This window comes from Ornithodoros turicata, chromosome 5 (assembly GCF_037126465.1).
Source record: "Ornithodoros turicata isolate Travis chromosome 5, ASM3712646v1, whole genome shotgun sequence".
Lineage (NCBI taxonomy): Eukaryota > Metazoa > Arthropoda > Arachnida > Ixodida > Argasidae > Ornithodoros > Ornithodoros turicata.
In genome coordinates, this window is record NC_088205.1 from 68,534,166 (window position 1) to 68,557,417 (window position 23,252).

Below are 23,252 nucleotides of genomic sequence, written 5' to 3' on the forward strand. Positions count from 1 at the left end.
AAAGTACCACTTGCTTTTCTTTTATCGCTCGCTTTAAATATAATCTCTGGACACGTTAGAGCAAACACCCTGTATATATATGTATATATATTTTGTCACACCTTATGATTGCACGAATGACATCTTTTATCTTGGCTTTTTTTTTTCTCTATTGTCATATTTTGTCTATCGGTGTCGTCATCAAATTTTTTTGTGACGATGAAACGATGAACGGGGATGACCTAAGAAACTGCGTTCCATAATAGAGCCCAGTTTAGTCCCAAAGCCTACTGCGAAGTCTTCAGCTATGGCGCATGCCTGACAATTTAGTCACCATTATCTTTGAACACTGAGCCGTATACTAGACGTGTAACTGAATTTAGGGACCGTATAATCATTGAGGACAAATGATTGGTGCAGTTACGTAAACTTTTCTTCACTTTTGATAGTAACCAATAGGGTTGTCCCGAATTGATCGTGATCTGCTCAAATAAGCTCGGTTCAATTGAGCATCTCACATGTGCAGGAGCTCTTGTAGAATGCACTTTTGCTGTTGAGCGAGGTGCCAACCGTCAGATGGAACTATATGGTGATCAAGACACGCAGACAGATCGGAATATTAGAGTGAAAGGAAGATTAAGCATGGGTAAGTATCCATGACAGCAAAACCCCGAGACGAGGGTCAAAAAGGGACACACACACTAGGTGTGGAGATTAAGTATTTCTGTCGTATTTCACGCTGGGTACTCAACTTTAGTCCAATATGGCGACATTCAACGTGGGTTGCTTTCTCCTACTGGTGGCATGGCCCAGCAGGGCACACACACAAACACACATATTTTAATGTCTGAAGCTGGCTCGTAACACAGTTTTCCTAAAATATGGTTGTTTCCTTACTTTTGATGCTCCCAGTTTTGTTACTATTTTTAGATTCCATTACCGATAACGTTGACGCACGGGAGTGTAACAGCGTAAAATGTTTGTACACGTGGGTTTGTGTACCTTGCGATAAGGACTCCCGTCCACTCTTCACGGCAATAGTTTGAGCACAACAGGTCGATAACGACATCATGAGCATTCCTTTTCAGTGTGGGTCCACTTTGCACGGTATCCACCTTGAAATGTGACCTACTGATGGAGATGTCACTTATGTATTATCAGGAGTTGCGTCAATGCCGCGCAATGCGATGCATCACTTGCATAAGGTTCCTATCAATGATATCAAGCACTCATAAGCGGCGCAAAGGTATCATCAATAACGTAAGGCTCTCCTCAATAGTGAGTTTTTGTGCATCGTACGCTGTCGGTTTTGCGTACGTAAGGGATAGCGTTGGTGGTTCTGCGCACGCGCAAAGCGTAAAGCGAGCTTGCTTCCTAACCATTCTATTCTACATAAAGAGAGCTTCGCGCAGTGCGCAGAACTACTACGGCTGTGCCTTACGCGCGCAAATGCGATAGCGTACATTGCGCTAAAGCTCAACAATGGCGTAAAGCGCCGAAATAAAAAGTTGATCATCTTATTCGTGCTCCTGTTAGAGGTAACGAGAGAGAGGTCCTAAGTACAGTATGACAATTTTGTTTGTCCTATTCTCTTAAAAATTTACCGAACGCCTCTCAGTAGGCCATCTTGCCTACGTTTTTTTTTTTTTTTTTTCTGCTGGTGAAACTCAGATTCGGAACGATTTGCCAATTGCTTTAACGTCGGCCACTGTATAGTTTCTTGTTGGTGCGTTTTTTTTCCGTCTCATCCCAATACTGATTTTCTGGGACTAATGTACATGTACTCTGTTTTTCTCTATTTAAATGTTGTTGTAAACTTTATTTTTTTGATATGGTACAAATGTCACGAAATTTCAATAATAATAATAATTGTGGGTTTACGTCGCGAGACAACTGAGACGAAATTTCAATATCGCGAAATGTGGGTATTATGTGGCTGCAATTTCTATGGAATTTTATGCGCTACTATCTGGGTTAATAAGAGGTAAGTTCTTCGTTTCTTTATTGCTCCTCTCGCATGGTATTTTTACGTGTGCATCGATGAATGTTGTGTATCATGTGTGTTGTTTTTTAGGACATGCTCTCGCATGTAAGCAATATCGTCAGTCTCGAATGTTGAAAATGTTCAGCTGCGACCTGGGAACACTTCAGAACATCAGATGAGTCGACGCACATTATATCAGATCACCAAAGCAATCTGTTGAAAAAGTAAGAAAGCACTTCGTGTTGGACAGTGCAAACTCAAGGGCGTTGGCATTAGAGAATCGTGGAGAGTGACCACATGCGATACATTTACCAATGGCTATACTTTCACGGGACCGTAGGTACTACGGGACTGATCCTGAAAAGTATTAATAAATATCGGTTCATTTCAGAAACATATCTGCACGTTTCTAACCTATGGAGTCTACCACCAATCCCGCCGACTGTGTCGGCACCAAACAGAGATTTTAACGTGTTGGCTGTGACACCTTTCGTATAGATGTATCCTAGAGGTCCGTGCCCAACCAATGCGATCACGGTTACCTCGACTACTGATCGGTTCACCAGTCGGTCGGTCCGCCACTACTCTTCCCGTCTTCGTATTTTATTTTATTTTATTTTTTAAATTCCGTGTTAGCACCGCGAAGCAACTGTGGCTATGAGTGGCGTACAGACGTGGACAGATGGAGAGAGGACAGCAGGAAGGAGTGGGGGACAGGGTGGTCTTCGTATTTTAGGCTTCATCGCAGACAACGCGTTTTGGTATACCCGCATGCTTTGTGCTCGAAATGTCTACGATGCGTGGTGTCGTTTTCGTCGTCGGAGTCAGAAAGAAATTATGGAAAAGTAATGATGACACGGGATGTTTCGCCGTGGTCACAGGACCTTACCTCACTTCAAAGAGGCATAGAGCAAAGTAAAGACAACGTCGTACAAAACAAGGCATGTGAAACGAATTGCGAGCGGAAGTATATTGCATGGTCCCACATTTTCTGTCCAAGATTTTAGACCATGTCCTACCAACTCGCGTTAGTTCGTTACTTTTTGTGGCTGCTTCTAGACTGCTCACCGACCTATAGAGCAGACGCGACGTTGTGTGTACCTCCGCTCTGTCTCTTGTTACGTTTAGATTGCTCTATTATTAGTTGCTCTTAGGCTCTTATATATTGCTGCTATGAGTTAGCTCTGTATTTTCTGGAACATTTACGGAACCATTAATCCGCGCGATAATCTGTCACCTACCGGGAAAACTTACACAAACCCTATATACGTATAGTAACCACAACTGCATACACTCTTATTTAACGTGCCGAAAAACCACCTCCAGCATCCTGACCACACTGCGTGACACTCACCTCAATCGTGTAGCTGTCATTTGACAAATACATCGGTGTGTACCTCCTATTTGAGAAACCCAAGTTCACTAAATCCGGCATGGTGGAGTCGCGAGGAAGTCCACAGCTCAACCGGACGGCGCCATTCAGGTAGGACCCCGCTCTTAGACATGCCTACAGAGGACAAGCACAAACAGAGAACACAATCAAAAAACGCTTACCCGCAAGTGACGGATCACTGCAGCGCTGAAACGCCTCGCTAATGGTCTGACTGCTTCACTGAAGCGCCTAGCATAAGGTCCCACAGCGACGCTGAACCGCCTCGAATACGGTCCCGCAGAAACGCTGAAACCCCTGGTCGTACGGGCCATGCTGCCTTTTGCGGTAAAGTCACACACTTTTGTGCAGTTCACAGCGTTGTTCACAGTACAATACTTCGCACACTACCGTCCCCTTCTCGACGAACACAAGATAGAAATGCGGTTCCACTCAATTACGTGAACAAAGAGTCAGCTGGTTAGTCGCGGACACCGAGGCGACTTCCAACCTCAGCGCTTAAGGTTCGAAGGCTCACGTGCAAGGAACTGCCAATACAGCAGTATGCGGTCAATATTGTTAAGTAGCTGAGAGCTTTCCCGATAGTGAAGCACTCAAGTAAGCAATCTGCGTCGTTCGTTCGCTCTCCATTTGCCCATTGTGGCTGTAATCTACAAATACCGTTCCATGTTCAGGACTGTTTTAGCTTATCGCCCATGACGTTTGCCGTTTGACTGGCGTGCTACGGCACCACGATAACCGCGGCGGGCAGGCAAGGAGGCGGTAAGAACGCCACCGCCATCACTATTACGGCGACAGGGGATATGTTGATTACTTCCAGCAACACCAACAGAAACGTGATGGTGATGGCATGACATGTTTTCATTCTCAGCAAAAGAGTGAATAAATTCAGATAATGTGTATCGACACAAGACTTGTACGTAATACTTTACAAGTAATTGCATTACTAGTAATCAATTACTTTTTGAGTAATTTTTCTAGTAATCAATTACATTTGCGAACAAGTATTTTTAAAGTAATTCGATTACAATTTTGAGTAATGAATTACCGAGTAATCAATTACTTTTCAAGTAGAGTCTGACTCAAAATAACAAATGCTCCGTGACAAGTTTCCTGTGTCTTTGTTGGGCTATTCTGTCATCCCCATATCATCGTCATCATGTATTTCTCTCTCTCTCTCTCTCTCTACTGTAGTAAGCGGAAAAAAATATTATTGAGCACTACTTCTCACGCGCGAGTCTTTCGCGCTATTTCAGCTGTCCCAATCACTTGGGAGTTGCTGTTTTTCTTCTTTTTTTTTTTTTTTTCGAAGCACGCAGGGGCGGAAATTTTTGCATGAATTCAAAGTAACGGCCCGAGTAACGCGTTACTTTTATACTCGTTACTCAATTACATTTTGGGTCCAGTAATTTGTAACGGAAATCAATTACTTTTTTGGAGTAACGGGCACAAGTCTGGTCGACACAGACAAGTATACATATGTTTCACAAACGTTTAGTGAATGTATTAATGCGAACGAGGTGTCCGTCTAACAACAACAACTTTATTTGGGAATGATGAATGGGGAGTCTCATCGCCAGGGGCGATACTCTACCCCATTGCTGCTGGTGATGTGGGGAATGAAATAATGAGCCCCTTCACAATAAGGATCCAAGTGCTTTGCCCCGTTTGTCGGCTAGTATCGTTGTTGTGAGCTGTGGTTGTGGTGTTGTTTTTCCCAGATTGAAGAATAATCAGGACACTGATAAGGAAGGCCCGTTACTTGAGGAAAACTCTTCGAACAATTAGACGCAAACGTATATCAATTTCAATAGCAGTTATAAAATGCAGCTGCCCCCTTTGTTCAACTGGATTATCTAGATGGAGTTTGCTGTGCTGCCTACATATATGAAATACAGCACACAGTGCCAGCATCCTACTTCCAATGTAATCCGACAGAGTAATCGTATTAGCGCCATTTCCGTCGTGCGTGGGAGACATATAGCATGCATGAGCATACTAAACGAAGATAGACAACTTGGAACATGAACCGTGGGAGCCGCGGGAACTTATCTACAGCGCGAGAAGGGCGTAACGATGTCAACAGCGCGTTGCAAATGCGCCTAAAATGTATTGCAGGCCAGTAGTACGTTTAGTAGATTTAGTAGAGTAGATTTACACGTAAAGTGTGCTCGCCTATTTATTCCAACGGTATCTTAAAAAGTGTCGCACTTTCCGCCCTAATCTGAAATGGCGGCCGCAGCTTTCTGCGGTATTGAACTCTTGCTTGGCGACGACTAGAACATACGTTATCCTCAACACACTCCCCGCGGTGTGAGTTCTTGTGCAGGTGTCGGTATTCAGCTAGTTACAGTCTAGTCCGATTCCATTTCGATGCCCATACATATAACTGTGTAAAGTGCTCGTGTCAGTCTGCAGTAAAAGAAATTCAAATCCTCTAGTCTTCAACAGTAAGCAATTAACTCATTTCAAACGGTGAACATGCTTTGTGCCACCCACATCGATGGAAATGAAATCGAGCCCGCATTGTGCAACCATAGGGCCACACCCAGGTTGTTATCGCGCAACGAAGTCAAACAACCCGTGCCAAAATTCCTTCTTTTCTTTTTTTCAATAAACATATCCCCCCACCCCCCCACCCCCGTCCCAAAATGCGGAAATAGCGTCTGCGTTTGACAGCGGCCCAGTTGCGGACGCGACACTGATTAAAAGGCGGAGTCGATGATTAAAGTCCCGCCGACGGAGCTGCTAAAGACAAGGGGATGGGCTGGGAAGCCCAGCAGACGTTCGCCACATATAAACACATGAAACAAACAGGGGAAAGTCGCTGAACATCCCACCTCGATTTAGACAACACAGACGGCGAACACTAGTGCGAGCCCCATCGTCTGGAAGACCGAGTCGTTACTATAAATGCGTATAAATGCACATCCGACACGTCACGCTCTGGACAACGAGTAAGGCCTGCTGCTGGAGCGGTAGGTCAGCTTTAACACGGTGCAGGATAGGCAGGCTAATCCAAGACATGCCTGTACTGAACAAATATATATATTATATAATTATCGCGAAGTGCCCAAAGCGGGACCTCTAATTCTAGTCATTAGCGGATGACTAAACGATCCAGAATGCTCCCACCTACAAACAAAATTGGGAGTTGGATGCCGGGCGATTCACCACCCGACCAGAACAAAAAAAAAAAAAAAAAAAGAAGAAGAAGAAAGGTAATTCAGAGAGCTCTTGGTCGTGTACACAAAGGTGGGAGCAACTGAAGTAGTTCCACACGAAAAAAAAAAAAAGAAGAAGAGGAATACTGCACATTGTCCCAGTTCGCAAATCTTGAAACCTGAGCGTGTGAAAAACCAAGTCAAGAATGCCGATAGACGAAGAACTTTCACTTTCTGCAAGTGGAAGGTGGCCGCCGCAGAAACAAGAAAATGAAGCACTACTTTAAAAGACAGCGGTATACAGGGTGTCTTTTTTTTTCCATAGATTTTTCATTAAAAAAACTATAAGGGCTATAGACGTCCTGTTTTCACACTATCATCTCTGGGCCGGCGGATGTTCTTGGTCATCTGTTGCTCTAGCGTCGAATGACTAATTACCTAAAAATCATTAATTAACTTTTTAATTCTAAAAGCTACGAAGTTGTCCCGATGAGAACATCGGTTCCCTTCGGTCACCTCATATCGCAGCCGTTTTCAGGACAAAAATCCGTTCGATAGATCGTCCGCAAAAAATCGTGAAGGAACACCATTTTTTTCTTTATTTTGTTCATTGCGCATCTCCGGAGACGCGTCTTTCCTTCACCCCCAATGTGAGAGGGTGAAAGAGCACACTATCGCCTCTTGCGTCCTGGAAAAAGATGAAAAGAAAACAGCCGATTGCTCGGAATCTGTCGAGGTACGCGAGCGAGTTGCGTAGTCGGCTCTCGGGTGCGGTGAATTCCGCAAGGGAGAGCCTGGACGCCGCCCGCTCGGAACAAGCGCGTCAGTACGATAAGGGGCACCGTCCTCTGTCATATGAAGTAGGGGATTTGGTCTTGAAGCGCACACACCTGCTGAGCAACGCTGCTATAGGTTTCGCAGCGTCACTGGCGCAGCGCTGGGAGGGACCTTTTCGGGTGATTTCCCGATTATCTCGCTTGTCGTACCGACTCCGTCGTGTGAACACGGCGGAGGAAACTGGACCCGTTCACGTTGGCGACTTAAAACGCTATCATGAACGCGACCACGCGGCGGACGAGTCTATCCGCCCACCTAATCAGCTGCAGGGTGACCAGGGCGGCTTCAGCCCAAGGCAACGTGGTAGGGCGGCATGCCCTACCCGCGGCGGAACACGGGCTGTAGGTCAGCGTTCTCGCGCGTACAATTTGCGCGCGCGATAACATTTCCGTGTCTCCGCACGTTCTGTCTTTTCAGGACCCCCAACCCCAGGCATGCCACTCCGAACGCGGTCATCAGAAACCGTTCATCAACGAGGAGCACCCGTCTCCCGAGAGGAGGCTCGAGGACTGCGCCCTCGGCAGGACCCACCCCGCGGGCGACTCCCAGTCACCATTCCGTGGCCACCTGGACCGTGCAGGTCGGGGAGGAGCCAGTGTGCTTTGTGTCATCGAGGAGGTGGCGCGAGCAGCCGCGTCCCCTCCGTGGCGGTGCTCCGGAGACCGTGGCAGCCACCTTCCGGGGCATCTCCTGTCCGACCGGCACCCCTCGGAGCCCCCGGCCGTCTACACGGAGGAGGAGACGGCTCGTCTCTGCAGGACCTGCGGTGGGTTGGTAATCCACCGCACAACCCACGAGCTGGGTGACCGTCACCGGACCGCAGTGGCCACCCGAACACCGGCAGTCCCGGACGCTCCACCTGCGCCCTCCGCCGAGGACGCTGTCGCCGCCGCCCTGCGGATCCTTCGGGAGTTTCGGCCGGAGCTTCTGCTGGAGGCCGGGTCACCGCCGCGCGGCAGAGTCACCGCCGAGGACCTTCCCACCGCTGGCGTCACCCCCAACCCGGTGCCCCCCAGCGACCAGGCCCGGAAGTCGACCGCTGCGTTCGACCAGGAACTCATGGACTTTCTGGGTTCGAACCCCCCGTCGGGGCCTTAGGTGGGGGGAGTGTGGTGACCCAGTTTGGGGGACACATGGGGAGCCGTCCCGTGACCTCATCTCCCCCAGGCGATCCCTCGACACAGGGATTTTCCACTGGCCAGTTTGGCCGCGTGGGCCGATTTGGCGCATGGAAGTAGGTCAGTGGAAGGTGTCGCGGGAGGGGACCCTGGGGAGGAAGGGGTCACTCGTGCCTGGGACTTGGAAGTGAGCAGACGTTGCAGGAATAAAGTCAGCAATGTAAGTTATTCCAAACCTGTGTCAGACTCATTCTTGGTTGGCGATAGGGAACGTACCGGTTATTTAGACCACAACCCGGTGGGGAAGGCTACTTGCAGGAGCAAATCCCACAAGGTAAGGGCAGTTCCGATAGCGTCACCCGATACATTTGTTTTGTTTCCGCAAGTTAAAGCTCATCTTCGACGCATGAGGCGGCACTGTGATCCTTCACCCTCTCACATTGGGGGTGAAGGAAAAACGCGTCACCGAAGATGCGCCAATGAACAAAATAAAGAAAAAATTGTCTTCCTTCACGATTTTTTTGCGGACGATCTATCGAATGGATTTTGTTTTGAAAACGGCTACGATATCAGGTGCCCGAAGGGAACAGATGTTCTCATTGGGACAGCTTCGTAGCTTTTATAACGAAAAAGTTCATTAACGATTTTTAGGTACATATCGGCTTAGTGCAGCAATTGACGCGGACAAGAAGCTAGGCCAAAAAAAGATACAAAACACCTGCAGACTGTCAACTAAGTGAAGTTTAATGAAAGAGGAAGTATTTATAGAACAAACATTGTACGTCATCAAGGGCATATCAGACCCAGCACACGTCATAAAGTTCACAGGTTCACCACGTGGTAGCCTAGAAAGTGTTGCAGCCCTAACACCTTGTCCGCGTCTATTGCTGCAGCAAGCCGATATGAACTTGTACCAACTACCCCACTTTGTCCCTCTTGTGATTTTTAGGTAATTAGTCATTCGGTGGTTGAGCAACAGATGGTCAAGAACGTCCGCCAGATGATAGGTGAAAACAGGATGACCATAGCCCTTATAGTTTTTTATGAAAAATCTGTATCGAAAAAGACACCCTTTATATACAGCAGCTATTAACTCCAGACACCTGGGGTCTCCATAAGCCCCTACAAAAGAATTGGAGCTGCAGCCACCACAGGGGCTCCCACCCTGCTCCAGTACCCTGTCCAGCCCACGTAGTACTACTCCTATACATGTACCCACGAGATAAAGAGAAAGTGCCAAGAGTAATGGCTTTGCTCTCCCATACATTTGAAATTGTTGGTAGCGTCAACGTGAGGGAGTGGTAATCAATCGCAGAGCACTGGCTAAGGACTTGTAAAGTGCAACGGACAGAACGGTTGTCCGGCACAAGTAGTTGTCATCCGCGTAGTTAGAAATTTTTACAGACCCCGGCATTCCTCGTAACGGAAAGGCCGTGAATGTAACGTCGAAATTGCTTAAGGCGGACTCCCTTCTTAAGAAAGTCTATGGGGAATTTTTGTTCGCAGGGTTCTCGCAAACCTCGCTAAATTTCTACACGAAATTGGTATAGGCGTGATCTGCTCGAGTTTGTCTAGGGGATGACACATCTTTGAAGGCCTGACGCAATTCACTGAATTTTTGGGAATTGAAGTTTGTCAATTTTTCAATACATGGGAGTCTATGGGAGACGCAATAAAATCGCTTCTCTCGGCACGCCCGCCCGCGATATTTGGGCTAAATGATGTCATTCCCTACAGTAACAGAAGGGTAATCGATGGCAATCAACAAATTTGACAAGCTTGCTGCAGTTTTCCAGATCCCTGCGATTGAAAACAATGGATTTATCGTTTACTAGCGTGTTCTGCATGCTGGAGCCGATTACCTTCCTTCCTTCCTGAACCGACCATTATGGTGTCGAGTCCGATGAGACAGAAACGAATACACTTTAAAAAAAAGGTTGTTTTCTTCCAGAACACGAGCAGGACAAAAGAAGCAGTGCGGGGAAAAGGCGCCGAGTGACGTGAGCCCAGCATTGCTTTCAGTGACCTCCCGCTTCACAGAGGCCGCGCGCCCGCTTCACAATGAATTCGTTTGAATAAAATCTGCGCAGTTTTGGTGGTAGATATTTCGTACACGTATGACTGACAACTAGAAGGTTACAGATATACCACAACATTTGTGGTGATTCTATGTCGGAGTCGCACTTTAAGGCGATGAACCAATGTTGGCAACAAGTCCCTGAGCTTGTGTGAATCAGCACATCACAAGGCCCAAAGCCTTGTCCTGCTCTGTTCGCTGTGCTTGCTTGGCTTGGCTTGCTCGTAGGCTTGCGTGCAGTTCGCTGCGCACTTAGGTCATCTTTCGCCCCCACCTACAGAGCCGTTGCTAGTCTGAATTTTATAGTATTTTCTCTGTTCCGGTCGGGCAGAGAAGCCTCCGTGAATCGCCCGGCAATGCACCTTCCAGGTTTGTTATAGTCGTGTTCACAACTTAAGAAGGAAAATGGATCTAGTCCGTCAACTACACACGCCGTTGGACATAAGGAGACCCAACAGCGCGCCGGGAGGAATACGACACTCTTAAAAATGGGGGGGGGGGCGAAATAGCTCGCCGTTGCTGGCCACACACGAGTGGGCATCGTCACGAGGTCACGAGTATAGCAAAAAAAAAAAAAAAAAAGAGAGAGAGAGAGAGAGAAAGTGGAAATATTGTAGTTGGGCGGTGAGGTATAGGCAGGATGAACGGTACTGATGAGACGGAAGTGCACTGCAGATGAGAGGTGCACTAGAGGGGCCTTAAAAGTGAACTTCACCGCATAGCACGCTCGTTGTCAACCATAATCTGGAATGACATCGTTCTTTCCCTTGATTTGTTGAAAACGGGAGTCGTACGCCTGTGCTGTGACACTTATGCAGTTCATGATTGTCACAAAAATGGCACCTCCCGTTTTGAACAAATCTGGACAGATAATGATACCATTCGAGATTATGGTTGGCTAGGAACGTGCTATGCGATTAAGAGCGTGCAGCGTGACCATGTGCCATCTGTAGGGGAGCGAACTTTCTGCCGCAGCGTAGTGTCACGCGGCCAGTCTTAACAGCCAATACGGAAGCAGAGTGAGTATGATGGATTACATTATCTGGCGCAGCGAGAGGTCGTGACCTCTCTGCGTCCAGCAATGCTATCCGCGACGCAGTAATTGCAGTGCTATCCGCGACGCAGTTTTGAGAGCTGACGGGGGCGCTTTGTAGCATCGTCTGAAGATCGCAGCATCGTAACGCCGCTCATTGCACCAGCACGGGCGGCGTTACGATGCTGCGATCTTCAGGCGATGCCAGCAATGCGCCCCCCATAGATTTCTTCATCGTATGTTTCTAGTCGTTAGAGGTCCCGTTATATGTACTTCGCGATATGTTTTGTGCACCCGTTAGCTGTTTATTTTTCATGAAAGAACTGATGTTCTGAGGCTGGAACAACATAGAAGGGACAAATACATACAAAGCCTTAATTTGCCTAAGAAGTTAACGATGAAAGATGAAAGTCACTGAAAAGGTTAGCCAACTGAAGGACTCGAACCCACATCTTCTGGATTGCCGGTCCAGGGCTCTACCAATTGAGCTAAGCTAATCAGTTGCTGCCTGCGTCGATCCCGTCGTATGAATGTGTGTGTGAGTGAGTAAAAATGTAAGAGTGAAAGGAGGATGAGTGAGAGAAAGTGGCTGGTTTGTCCCTTTAGATGACGCACCCTGGAAGTCGCTGGGAAGGCGTGTTAGCTTAGCTCAATTGGTAGAGAGAGATCAGGCTGATGAATCCAGAAGATGGGGGTTCGAGTCCTACAGCTGGGTAACCTTTTCAGTGACTTTCATCTTTCACCTGTTTATTTTTGTTTAGTACAGGCATCTCCGACGCGAATCTTCCTATCTTCAAGACAGTGTTCGGGTTTGACTACCAGTCCAACTGCAAGCTTCACTCGTTGTCCAACTCATATTGTGATAAGCGCGACGTGCTCTATGTTTTCGGCTCTACGCAATTAGTAACGGGCTCACACCAGCATTCGGCGTCTACGTTGTCCCTTTCGAGGTGGGATGTTCAGCGACTTCCCCATTTCGTTGCATGTCTTGATATGTGGCAAGCTCCTGGTGCGACTCCTAGCCCATCCCCCTGTCTTTAGCAGCTCCGTCGGTGGGCCCCTATACTCATCGACTCCGCCTTTGGCCTGCTTCACACCAACGTTTTTCTCGTCAGCGTATTAACGGACCCATTGGAACCTACTGGGCTCAATCGCCCGTAGCTTCTATTCTTGGAGCAAACGAACGACAAAAACGTACGTGTGAAAGTGCCTACACGTTTTATGTTCGGTAAACTTACATCTTCTAAACTTGAGCTCAACACGCCAAGGTGCCCGCCCTGTAAGGCATTTCGGATGTCCTTGATTTCCGTTTCGCAGAACCGCTTTGTTTGTACAAGCAGAAGCATTATTTTTCTCAGAGGCCGAAGTCCAACTTGCACCCCTGGCACCCAGCATCTGCCTCTTAGGCCGCCTTGCCGCCATTCCTAGTATGGAGACCACCGTTTGTAAAGCGTCATTTCGGTGATCGATATCGATGGACCATTGCTGGTTACGCGTATGCTCATGCCCAGCCACTTCTGGCGGCGGCCGCCATGTTTGTTGACATGAAAACATGCTGTGCGCTGTGATGCGACTTGGTGAAGCTTTTTCTTGCTCGTAATGTGTTTTTTTTTCTTAATAAACATATACACCCTCCCCATAACAAGCGACATGCTACAGATTTTGTTGCCGTCCCGGGTGCTAGTGCCCCTCTTTTCCGACCCATTTGAGCGGCGACAAAAGCGAGCTGGCAAACAACGTTTCAGGAAAAAAAGAAAAAGAAATCTGCATTTCCCAACGTGACACCTCACGATGTGAAGTGATTTTAGTTCAGAAAAACCACACAACCAGATGGAGTCATCAATTAATAGCGCTCCAAATTATGTATACATGTATTTTACGGGGCCGGCTCTTGGTGGCACTGCGATTTCCGCGCTTTCGTCTTCTTTTCTTCTTCCACTTTTACTTTCGAAAGTTCGCTTGCTTCCCACCTACAAGCTCGAAATTTCGTTTTAATAAAATTGATTTGCCGCACACGCTACGTTGTGGCCCCAACATCTCTATCATTTATAATTCCCTTGAGTTGCATACCGCCAGATCTAGCGGGTTTGGGCACGCGCCGGGCAACGATCTCTTGCAACAAGCGACAAATATCTACGGAGAGTAGGTGCAAGATTTTGTAGACACGAAAGAGCTTCTTTGTCGCTCGCAAGGCGGCGCCGCCATCGATTTTGTTGCTTGTCGTTTGTTATGGTTGCTACCGGCTGGCGTGGCTGAGTGGGTAGCGTGCTGGCCATGTCGATACTGGGAGGTACCCAGGTTCGAATCCCGGTGCCGGCTGTGCTGTCTGGGTTTTTTCCTGGGTTTTCCTCAGACGCTTTCAGACATGTGTCGGCACAGTTCCCTTAGAAGTCGGCCCCGGACGCCCATTCCCCCGTTGCCCACATTTGTGAGGCCGACAGCGGCGAGCCCTTTCGCCATCAGCACCACCGGCGAACTCACGCGTCATGCTCCCCGTCCCCTACCTCTTTCCCTTTGCCAGTGTTGGTGCATGCGCTTCGAAGCTTCTCGCAATGCCTGTAATGTGTTGCGTCAAACTAGCCCACCATAGTCAAACTGTACGAGCGTAGCCATGATGGTTGGCATGAAACCATGGCATGTTATGAATATTCCTTGACAAATTTTCGTGTAGTTTTTGGGGCGCACCACGTGTTTCGTCCTTCCACAGGAGCAGGCTATACCATTGTAAACAAATGTCATCCCGCTAAGGCCTCAAAAAATGCCAGATAGGTCCACGTGGTGCTACTTCTTCATTTCGCCGCCAGGAGCAACGCGTAGATGGAAATGGTCCATTCCCGTGCCTTCGTGTTTTTTACCAGCACGAGGCAGAGGCCTGTAGCACGAGACGGAAGGAATAAACCGCTGACGTTGGAACATCTTGGGCTTGCGTGGATTCCTAATCAAGAGCTCCGGCATTAGGATGCTGTCTGCATCGGTATGTACCCACAATCTTTTTCACTCAAGCAGACTGTGCAATTGCAGTACTCAAAGTAGCAATATATGTATTGTCAGAAAGACAGGCATGGAATGCTGGACCGAAAAAAATAAAAATAAAACAGGTCTAGCGATGAATTAGCAAAACAAAGCATTTTGTTGTACAGGCATGGAATAACGGTTCTCTGACTTGCAGGAAACTAGGCTTTTCAGAAGCAAGCTCCTCCACCTGCTTGACAATTGGATGCTCGCTAACCGCGGCATTGTTTTTCTCTTGATTTTCGTCGGCATCGCCTGTGTTTCGTTCCTAACCGTGGTGATATACACGTCACCTATACGAATCTTGGGAGGTTTCCGACGAGAACGTTCGAGTGGCATGCAGCGGTCGTACTTTGCCTCCCTCACAGCTTCCATGAACAAAAGTCAAGACCCCTGCAAAGACTTCTATAACTACGTCTGCGGAAATTTCGAAAAGACACACGAGGGCGTCTTGAGCACTCTGGCTCTCGCTGAAAAATACGTCATCCGTGAGGCGAGAAAGGCGCTTCAGACTGCCCCGTTTCCTCCAAAGCAGGTGACGGCTGAAGAAAAGATTGAAGCCGGTAAGTGTACTCCTGAACTTATTTTTCGAAATGTATACCGCTGGATCATCAAGAGGGCTTTAGTGTATCGCGTACTATAGCCCTGCGTAACCTATTCATGGCGTTTCCGCCGCCATAGCGCACGCGCAGTTGTGGCGCACACAAAGTATAGGAGCGTCCCACACAGCCTCCCGGCTAGCATCTGTTCACACTTGGATTTCTGCGTTACATTCGCGATCGCGAAGCAAAGAAAAACGAAAGTACAAAATAATCAAATAATTACAACAACGTATTACACCTCGTTCAATTTGAAAACATATTCCAAAACCTCGTTTAATAGCGTCCTGCCAGCTAAAAGTGTGTTTTAGTAAACCACTTTGCAACGTCCTGTTACAGTACACTGTACGATAATCCGAAACGCTATCGCGACACGCGAGACTGACACTGTTGAATTTTTCGTACACCGTGGACTAGAGACAGGTACACCGGAGACTTTAATTAGAGGAAGTCTTTGAGGAACACTGCTGTGTCTTCTGCTTCGGTTGTGCTTTACCCCGGCTGACGCTGCTGCTGCGCACAGCGGGAATGTTGTTGTTCTTCATCTACCTCCGCCTCTGGCCGTCTCCTAATGCTCTAAGGCGTTCTAAGTTCCCATGAGCCCTTGCGTGCCCCAGGCGCTTGCTTTTCTGAAAAGGCCTATTCCTCGAGGATATCCCTACCGGCGATACGCTAGCGTAGCTCCGCTAGCGTCGCGCATGCGTTATGGGACCAACGGCGCAGCGGGTATCGTACCGGAGATGCAAAAACGGTCTACTGAAACTCTATTGCATTTTGGCTAAGTCGAGATACAGTTGCAGACACCTTCCAGACTTCCGAATCGAGAGCATTCGAGAGCATTCGCGGAGAGAGCTGGCGGTAAGGAAGCCGCGCTTTTTGCTCCGTCAGACGTCGAACGCTTAGCGTCTTATTGTATTGCCTGCAAAACGATAGCGCACGATCCACTAAAACTACCTACGTTCGGGTGATATGGTCAGCTAATACGTCCAAAAGCGCCGACAAATTCATTAGATGTCGAAGACCACTGAAACTCCATTCCAGTTCACCTGGCGATCAGTCGACAGCTGTCGTCTCAAGCACCTCAGCAAACCAGCTTAGTTCTACTAAGCGTAGACTACAGAAAGCCGGTTCATGATAACTGTCTTAACGTATTCGAAACGCGCAACGTATTCGAAACGGTGTTGTTAGGCTTAGGTGTGTTGTCCTTCCTACTCCATCTTATTGGCCACAACTTACACGTTTTCTCCACTGTGTAAATTTTACTTTTATACATGGAGGACAGACTCTCTCGCCTAGTATAGTCATTTACAGCCCTCCTGTGCACAACCCTAGTCAGCAGCGAATTGCCGCATAATACGTCTCAGTACACGAACTCCTCAGAACTCTCACTGGTTAAAGTACGGGACTGCGAATGACATCCGTTACCAAGGGACACACAACACTGTCTTTCCAGCCAATAAACGCCCTTCAAAACTGGACTTAGCCGTATCTGTATGTTAGTGTGAGGGAGATTGTTCTGAGGGGGAGGTGGTTCTGCCTTGGGCAGCATCCTACTGCACTACCTACTCCCAACTAAAACCATATGTAACTACAGAAATTAAGGGGGAGTTCGGGACATCTGGACCCCCCGCCCGCCAGATCAGCATCGGCGTGAGTTTCCCATTCTTACGAATATCAATCGAAAACTTTTCAGTGATGTTATTTATGTAGAGAGTGGAGACACACTTCGTATTCTCACAACAGGGGACTGCGTTTACGAACAGTGGGACACAGCAGCATTCATTAAACAATTTTCTCCATACATTCGCCTCTTATAGTTACTGGTGTGCTCATTAGTAGCGGTTAACACACGAACCCAACTGAGGTAAACTATATTACAGGACTCAAATTGTGCTACAATGTGAATTCCCATCGAAAAGAAGAAATGCACGTGGTGACGGAGTTCTTGCAAGAGGCCGGACTGAACATTCCCATAACGAAGAAGGACCCCTCACTACCCAATCCCCTGTACGTCTTCATGTGGCTCTCCTTAAAGGCGGGGATCCCGCTCCTCGTCAACTTTCAACCCTTTGTGGACCTTCGTAATAGAAACAACGTCATCTATACCATTGCAGAAGCAAGAACGATCCCGGATGAATTTAACTACGTAAGGGGAGTTTTTAGTAGACGATTTCCGCATGTTCTGCACGACAGGAATTGCACTTCGCATATTGTGCAGCTTGAGACAGAATCACCGGGGTGCCGTATTTCTCTACGGAGGCAAGAGAGGCAAGCTGTGTGTCGTAGTGTGTCTCTGCAGCGGGACGCAAAGGACTGCGGCAGGAGCAGAAGACATGCGCCAAGACAGTAGTGTGTCTTAGCATATCGTACGTTCTCGCCTTTGCGTACGTAAGGGACAGCCTGGTGGTTCTGCGCAATGCGGAAAGCTCTGTTTATGCACTGCACCTTGCGCAGAACCAACAACGTAATCTCTTGCGTACGCAAAGGCGATAGCGTACGATATACTCAAACTCAGTAATGCCAATAACACGTCGCGCGTATATACGTCTTCCTGTGCGGGAATTTGAACTTACCCAAGCTGCGCAATATATTGGCCCAATATTTGCTGGATACCGGCAGTGCTGGGCTAATATAGGCCCAGTGTCGCCAATGTTCAGCCAATATTGGGCCAATATATTGCGCAGCTTGGGAGTGTGGATTCCAATTACCAATGATGGCGATATTAAATTATTCCGCTCAAGTCGACGGAGAGTGAAGCAGGGATGCGATAAATCAGGGAACGAATAGACTACCGTGAAAACAAATATTCCTACTCGGTGAGGGGGCTGTCCCCTGCGGTTCTGGTGTCGCCCATCAGAGCCCCATTTCCTAGCTCCGTGGGGGTACCTCTCGACCACTGCTGACCCCGCGGCGTTAGGTAGTTTAGCGCAAGGTAGAACCAGAAGCGCGACCATATTATCATTGACTTTCATGTGCATCGCAGATAAGGAGTTAGTTACGCCTCTAGAGGGTGCTCGCGAGAATATTTCCTTCGTGTTGATACCATGGTAGCCAGGGCTGTTTCCAAATGGCTTTGCAGATACAAATAACTGTAGCGCAGAAGTGGGGCCTGTCCAGGTTTCTTTATGGGATAATGACCGACCTTTATCATTCATGCTTTAGTCTTGATAACGCCTTATTTACTTGTTTCTAATCTGCACTCTATGAAAAGTTATAATTTTAGTTTTTTGGGGGGAGTAAGTGCATTGCGGTCTCTTACGGGGTAAACGCGTGAGTCTAAATGAATGTCACAGAGTGGGCACTGCATTTCACGCTCTGTTCTACGAGTCCAAACTACATAATTCGTGTGCATGAATGACAATACTCTTAACTAAACCATCAACAGTGATGCACAATTTAGCACACACAAAAAAAAAGAAAGAACGTCTAAGTATGTTTTTCCTCTGAGTTGAATGTTGCTAAGCTAGCTAAGTTATAGAGCCTTATTCCATCCAGTTCACGAAGAGTACATATTTACTTAGACTGTTGCATCCGGAAGACCATTTGCGAAGTTCAGTTACAGTTCGCAGTCTCGGGGAGTAAATGTCGTGGTCAGGGGACCACAATGGGGAGTAAATGCTTTCTCTGGGACTAGAAGGGGACGAGACTCGTACGGTAAGGCGTTGCCTAGAGAGGGGTATGGTAGCGGAAAAGTGGCTGCATAGTATTTACGTTACTTTTATTTGGTAGTGGTAGCGGTATCGTGTTACGATTTCAAACTGGTAGAGATGCGCTACTAATGCGCCACTCTTTTGTGTGTGAGTAGCGGTATACCGTTACTTAGACATTGTAGCAGGTACAACAGAGCTTCAGGGTAACGTTATCAACGGTCTCTATGTAGCGGCCTACCTCTCACCTATATATCTATCTAACGGTCATTGATCAACATTCTCTATTGAATCTACATGCTTACGACACCATATATGCAGAGCAGAGCAGAGAAAATGCAGCTTGTATGGATAACACGTTTGCTTAAATTACCTGAAGTTTTTGTTATCTATATAGAAGGCCGTCAGTACTATGCAGAGTTTTGCACCCTGGACGAGAAAGTTCGTGCCAACAGTGACTGCTCTTGCAGCACCGTTTAACTGAATGAAATCAACATTTGAAAGCCTCCAGACTACGCGTGAAGGGCAAGGCCCAGTCCGAAAATAAGTTGGCTGGCCTTCGTAACCATGAATAGTGCAGTCTCCTGTCACTGTTACTTTGGCCAGTGCCATTGTTTCACATCTCTTCCCGTGAGATGTCGTCCCATTGTGAGAATCGTGTAACTCTGTGACTGTCCTTACCAGGAACTGAACCTATTCAAGGCTGCAAAGCGCATGGGCAACAGGCGCTTCGCCGAGGAAGTCGACTTTGTGAGCAGTACTGTCAGGCACTACTTGGGCCTAAGAGGGACACCAAAGCCGACATACGCTCCGTTCAGCAGTATCGAGGCGGTAACTCCGAACATAAGCTTGGGAACCTGGCTGACAGCCATCAACAGAAACCTGAGGATCCACATTGGTGGGCGTACCGAAGTCTACTTTTGCGACACAATTGGTGCAAAGGTAGTTAACAAGGTCATGAGCTCTCCATATGATATTGTGGCTGTTTTAAACTGGATCGGTTTTATAATTCACTATTACTTGGCATCTGCGTCATCGAGAACCTTACAAGATATGTTTGAAAGAACTCCGAACAAGTGCATGAGGTACATGACTCGACTTGCACCGTACGCTGTGGCAGCACGTATTTCTCGACGTGCGGTCTCTAAAGACAGCGAAGAAATCATTCGTCATCTCTACCGCCAGATGTTGAAAGTGGTGCCCAACTTTTTTAAATGGCTGGACCCAACGTCAAGAGCTGCTGCCATTGAGAGATTCCAGCACATACGGGTTATTTTCGGGGTTCCGGATCAATTGCGTTCCCCTCTGGCCCTGGACAGGTACTACGATTTCCTGCCCAAATTTGAAGCACCCTTCGTCAGAAGCATGATCAACGCGTTTAGAGCCAAAGCATTAAAGGCCTCCAGGATGCGAGATGTCGTCAATGGGCCACCCAGAATGCTTGCTGCAGACTGGGAACATGCAGAACCCAAAGCGAACTTTGAATATTGGAAAACGATGATGACTGTACACATGCCATCGATCATGTTCAACATCCCCGTAGCAGAACCGAGTTCACTGGCAGCAATGTATGGCGCTCTCGGGACCATCACTGGGCACGAATTGTCGCACGCCCATGGCACTGAGGTCGTCCGCAGGACTTACACGGGATCATCCGAAGGCTGGTGGACTCCCGATGGGGAGAACGCGTACAACGAAAGGCTGAAATGTATTATTAGGAAGTACAATGTTCGTGGAATGGTTGGCAGAAAAAATTACACAATGGACACGCTAGACGAAAATCTGTCGGATATCGGAGGATTGCAGTTGGTTTTGGCGGCAGCAAAAGCAGACGGTTGCCACGCTTTGGATGGCGAGTCCCCGGTACCAGGGCTGACGAACAAACAGTTATTTTTTGTTTCAAGTTGCAACAAATTCTGCGTGAGGAAAGAGGTCATTGCTTACAACGTATGGAAATATACACATGCGCGCTACGATCACCGGTGCAATATTATGCCTCAGTCAACAAGGGATTTCTATGAAGCTTTCAACTGTCCTGTTGACGAACGTGCACTGTGTGAGTTTTACTAACGGGCATCGTAACAATTAAAATAAATGCAGCTACACGGTGTCGCAAGAGTCGATGTCGCTTGCTTGAGGAGAAACTTCGCTTCTTGCGAGTACGAGCAACAGGCTACAGCACTAGCTACGATATTGACACGGGTTAATACATATTGCCCGGGCCTACGCTCTTTTTTCCCCCAACCCATCACTTTATCTATTACGCCACTTTCTCGAACAATGAGCGACATACTTTACTCGTTACAACAAATAACGCAAACGACATATCTATACCCGTAGCTGAGGAGCTACTTTTACGTCAGAGTGGTATTCCACACACACAAAAAAAAAGAAAAGAAAAGAAAGGGTAAAATCAAGCTGTGCACGGTTTCTCTGGCAGCCTTTTACGTTGGATTCCATTTCAGCAACAATTGATGCTCGACGTCAAGAAGCCATGTTCGGTACACGCTTCCTATGAAAATGCCCCCCCCCCTCCGCACTAAACTGAAACTAGACCAGTGACGGCTTGTATTATGCGAAGCTGTTGAGGAGTCTGAGCAGTCCTGCGGCGGGTGGAATGAATAACTAATACTTTGTAACACTATTCCTCTAATAGATGCTGCTATGGGTAACATGCTCCTGTACATTCTCTCCTGTGATCCCTGCTGTACCATTTCTCACGTTCCTGTCAATATGTGTACGTGTGTCCTATGTATTGTACATTTGCTGTCGTACCCGCCTCCCATGTAATGTCTCTGTAAGGTCCTCGAGCCCTCATGTAATAAATGAAACCAAATACATTTGCGTATTTATAATGTGTATGAATGCCGCCATGTTCATTCTACAAACATGATTGCGTATTATAACGTGTTTTGCGTCAACAATGTATTCGCTATGGTCTGTGTATACCAACAACAACAACTTTATTTTCGGCCTTGGAGGGTGGGGAGTTTCATCGCAACAGGCGATACTCTACCCCAGTGCTTGGTGGAATGGGGGGAATAAAATAACGTGCCCCTTTACAATAACGATCGAAGTCCGATGGTGTATACCGTTCGTAATTGATCCTATGGGATCTCGGCCGCTAGTATCTGTCTGGGCTCGGTAGGTACAGCCTAAAGCAGAGTTAACTTGAACGCGCCTCCGACCCGCGGAGCGGGAAAAGAGCCATCCTAGTGCCGCTTAGGAGAAATGCGAGAAGTGTTTCGACTGTACCACTTGTGCTGCGAGTGTCCGCCTCGCCACAAGCTGTTCACTCCATATTACCTTCAGCTGTTATCATCGCGACGTTCATTTGGGTTTGCGGCGATTATGCAGAGATGTATGCTGGCGTGTTGCCTTCGCGTGTATCATTGAGATAACGGCATTGCATAATCGCCGCAAACCCAAATAAACCTCGCGATGATAACCACACCTGAGGTCAATGCAGAGTCAACAGCTCGTGGCGAGGCGCACACCCCCGCAGCGAAAGTGCGACAGTCGAAACGCTCTTCCCCTAGGCTCCGCTGGCTCTCTTCCCGCTCCGCACGTCGGAGGCGCGTTCAAGTTAACTCTGCTTCGAGCTGTACCTCGAACATCACGGCAGGCGAGGTCATGTGCTTTCGAGAACCAACGAGAATGGCCTAGGCTATCCCTCGGGGGCAATGGTCACGTGATCCAGCGCGGGCTGCTGCAATGAAATGGCCACCCGTATCCGCCATTAATCTCCCTCTGCGTCTCGCACCCGGCCGAAAAGCGACGATGTAGTACGTAACAGTATGGTTCTGGTGGGGAAGGTGACAGGGCTCGCCGTTGTAGGCCTCACAGAGGTGGGTAACATCATGACTGACGCCCTGGGGGAATGTGCGTCCTGGGCCGACTTTTAAGGAAACTGTGCTGACATATGTCTCACAGCGTCTGAGGAAAACCCAGGAATAACCCCAGGCAGCACAGCCGGCAGGGGGATTCGAACCCGGCAACCTCCGTGTCTCGGCGTGACATGGCCAGCACTCTAGCCACTGAGCCACTCAAGCTGGTAGTAACAGTATGAACTATATGATATGGTGAACTATAATTATGCCAAGCCACCGCCAACAGAAATGCAAGAAGTTGAAGAAGTAGTAGTAGATTGAAGCATGTTGTATGTTGAAGTATGATGATGAAGACGAAGTAAAAGGTGTTGGCACTCCTCGAGAGTACACTATGGGATGCTGCACTTGAGTGCGATAGCAAAGTTCCGTTCCACGCACGCGCTGGAAAAAAATGGAGTCGAAGCATTGCCGGCCAAACCACAGCATACAATGAGCGAGAAGCTTTAGTAGTGTTCATCCTTTAGGCATAAATGCAGAGCACAGCATCCCATGAAACTGCTGTCTATCAAGCGATAGGTAATT

General features: G+C 47.8%; 2 protein-coding genes across 3 annotated transcripts in view; one reads left to right on the forward strand and one right to left on the reverse strand.

Moving 5' to 3' along the window:
* LOC135394650 (sodium-dependent dopamine transporter-like) overlaps positions 1 to 23,252 on the reverse strand; it is an 89,916-nt gene that overhangs the window by 48,556 nt on the left and 18,108 nt on the right. Inside the window, exon 2 of one of the 2 annotated variants that reach the window (XM_064625495.1) lies at positions 3,318 to 3,470. In XM_064625495.1, coding sequence (XP_064481565.1) covers positions 3,318 to 3,398 — 81 coding nt within the window. In that variant the 5' untranslated portion in view covers positions 3,399 to 3,470. Of the gene's footprint in view, positions 1 to 3,317; positions 3,471 to 3,517; positions 3,873 to 23,252 lie in introns of those variants that run through there. The other variant, XM_064625493.1, reaches the window with a different exon arrangement.
* LOC135394649 (endothelin-converting enzyme-like 1) lies at positions 14,339 to 20,950 on the forward strand. The gene is made up of 4 exons (XM_064625492.1): positions 14,339 to 14,556; positions 14,752 to 15,157; positions 17,074 to 17,339; positions 19,525 to 20,950. Exons 1-4 carry the CDS (start codon positions 14,542 to 14,544, stop codon positions 20,908 to 20,910), a joined length of 2,073 nt encoding a protein of 690 aa, XP_064481562.1. The 5' UTR covers positions 14,339 to 14,541; the 3' UTR covers positions 20,911 to 20,950.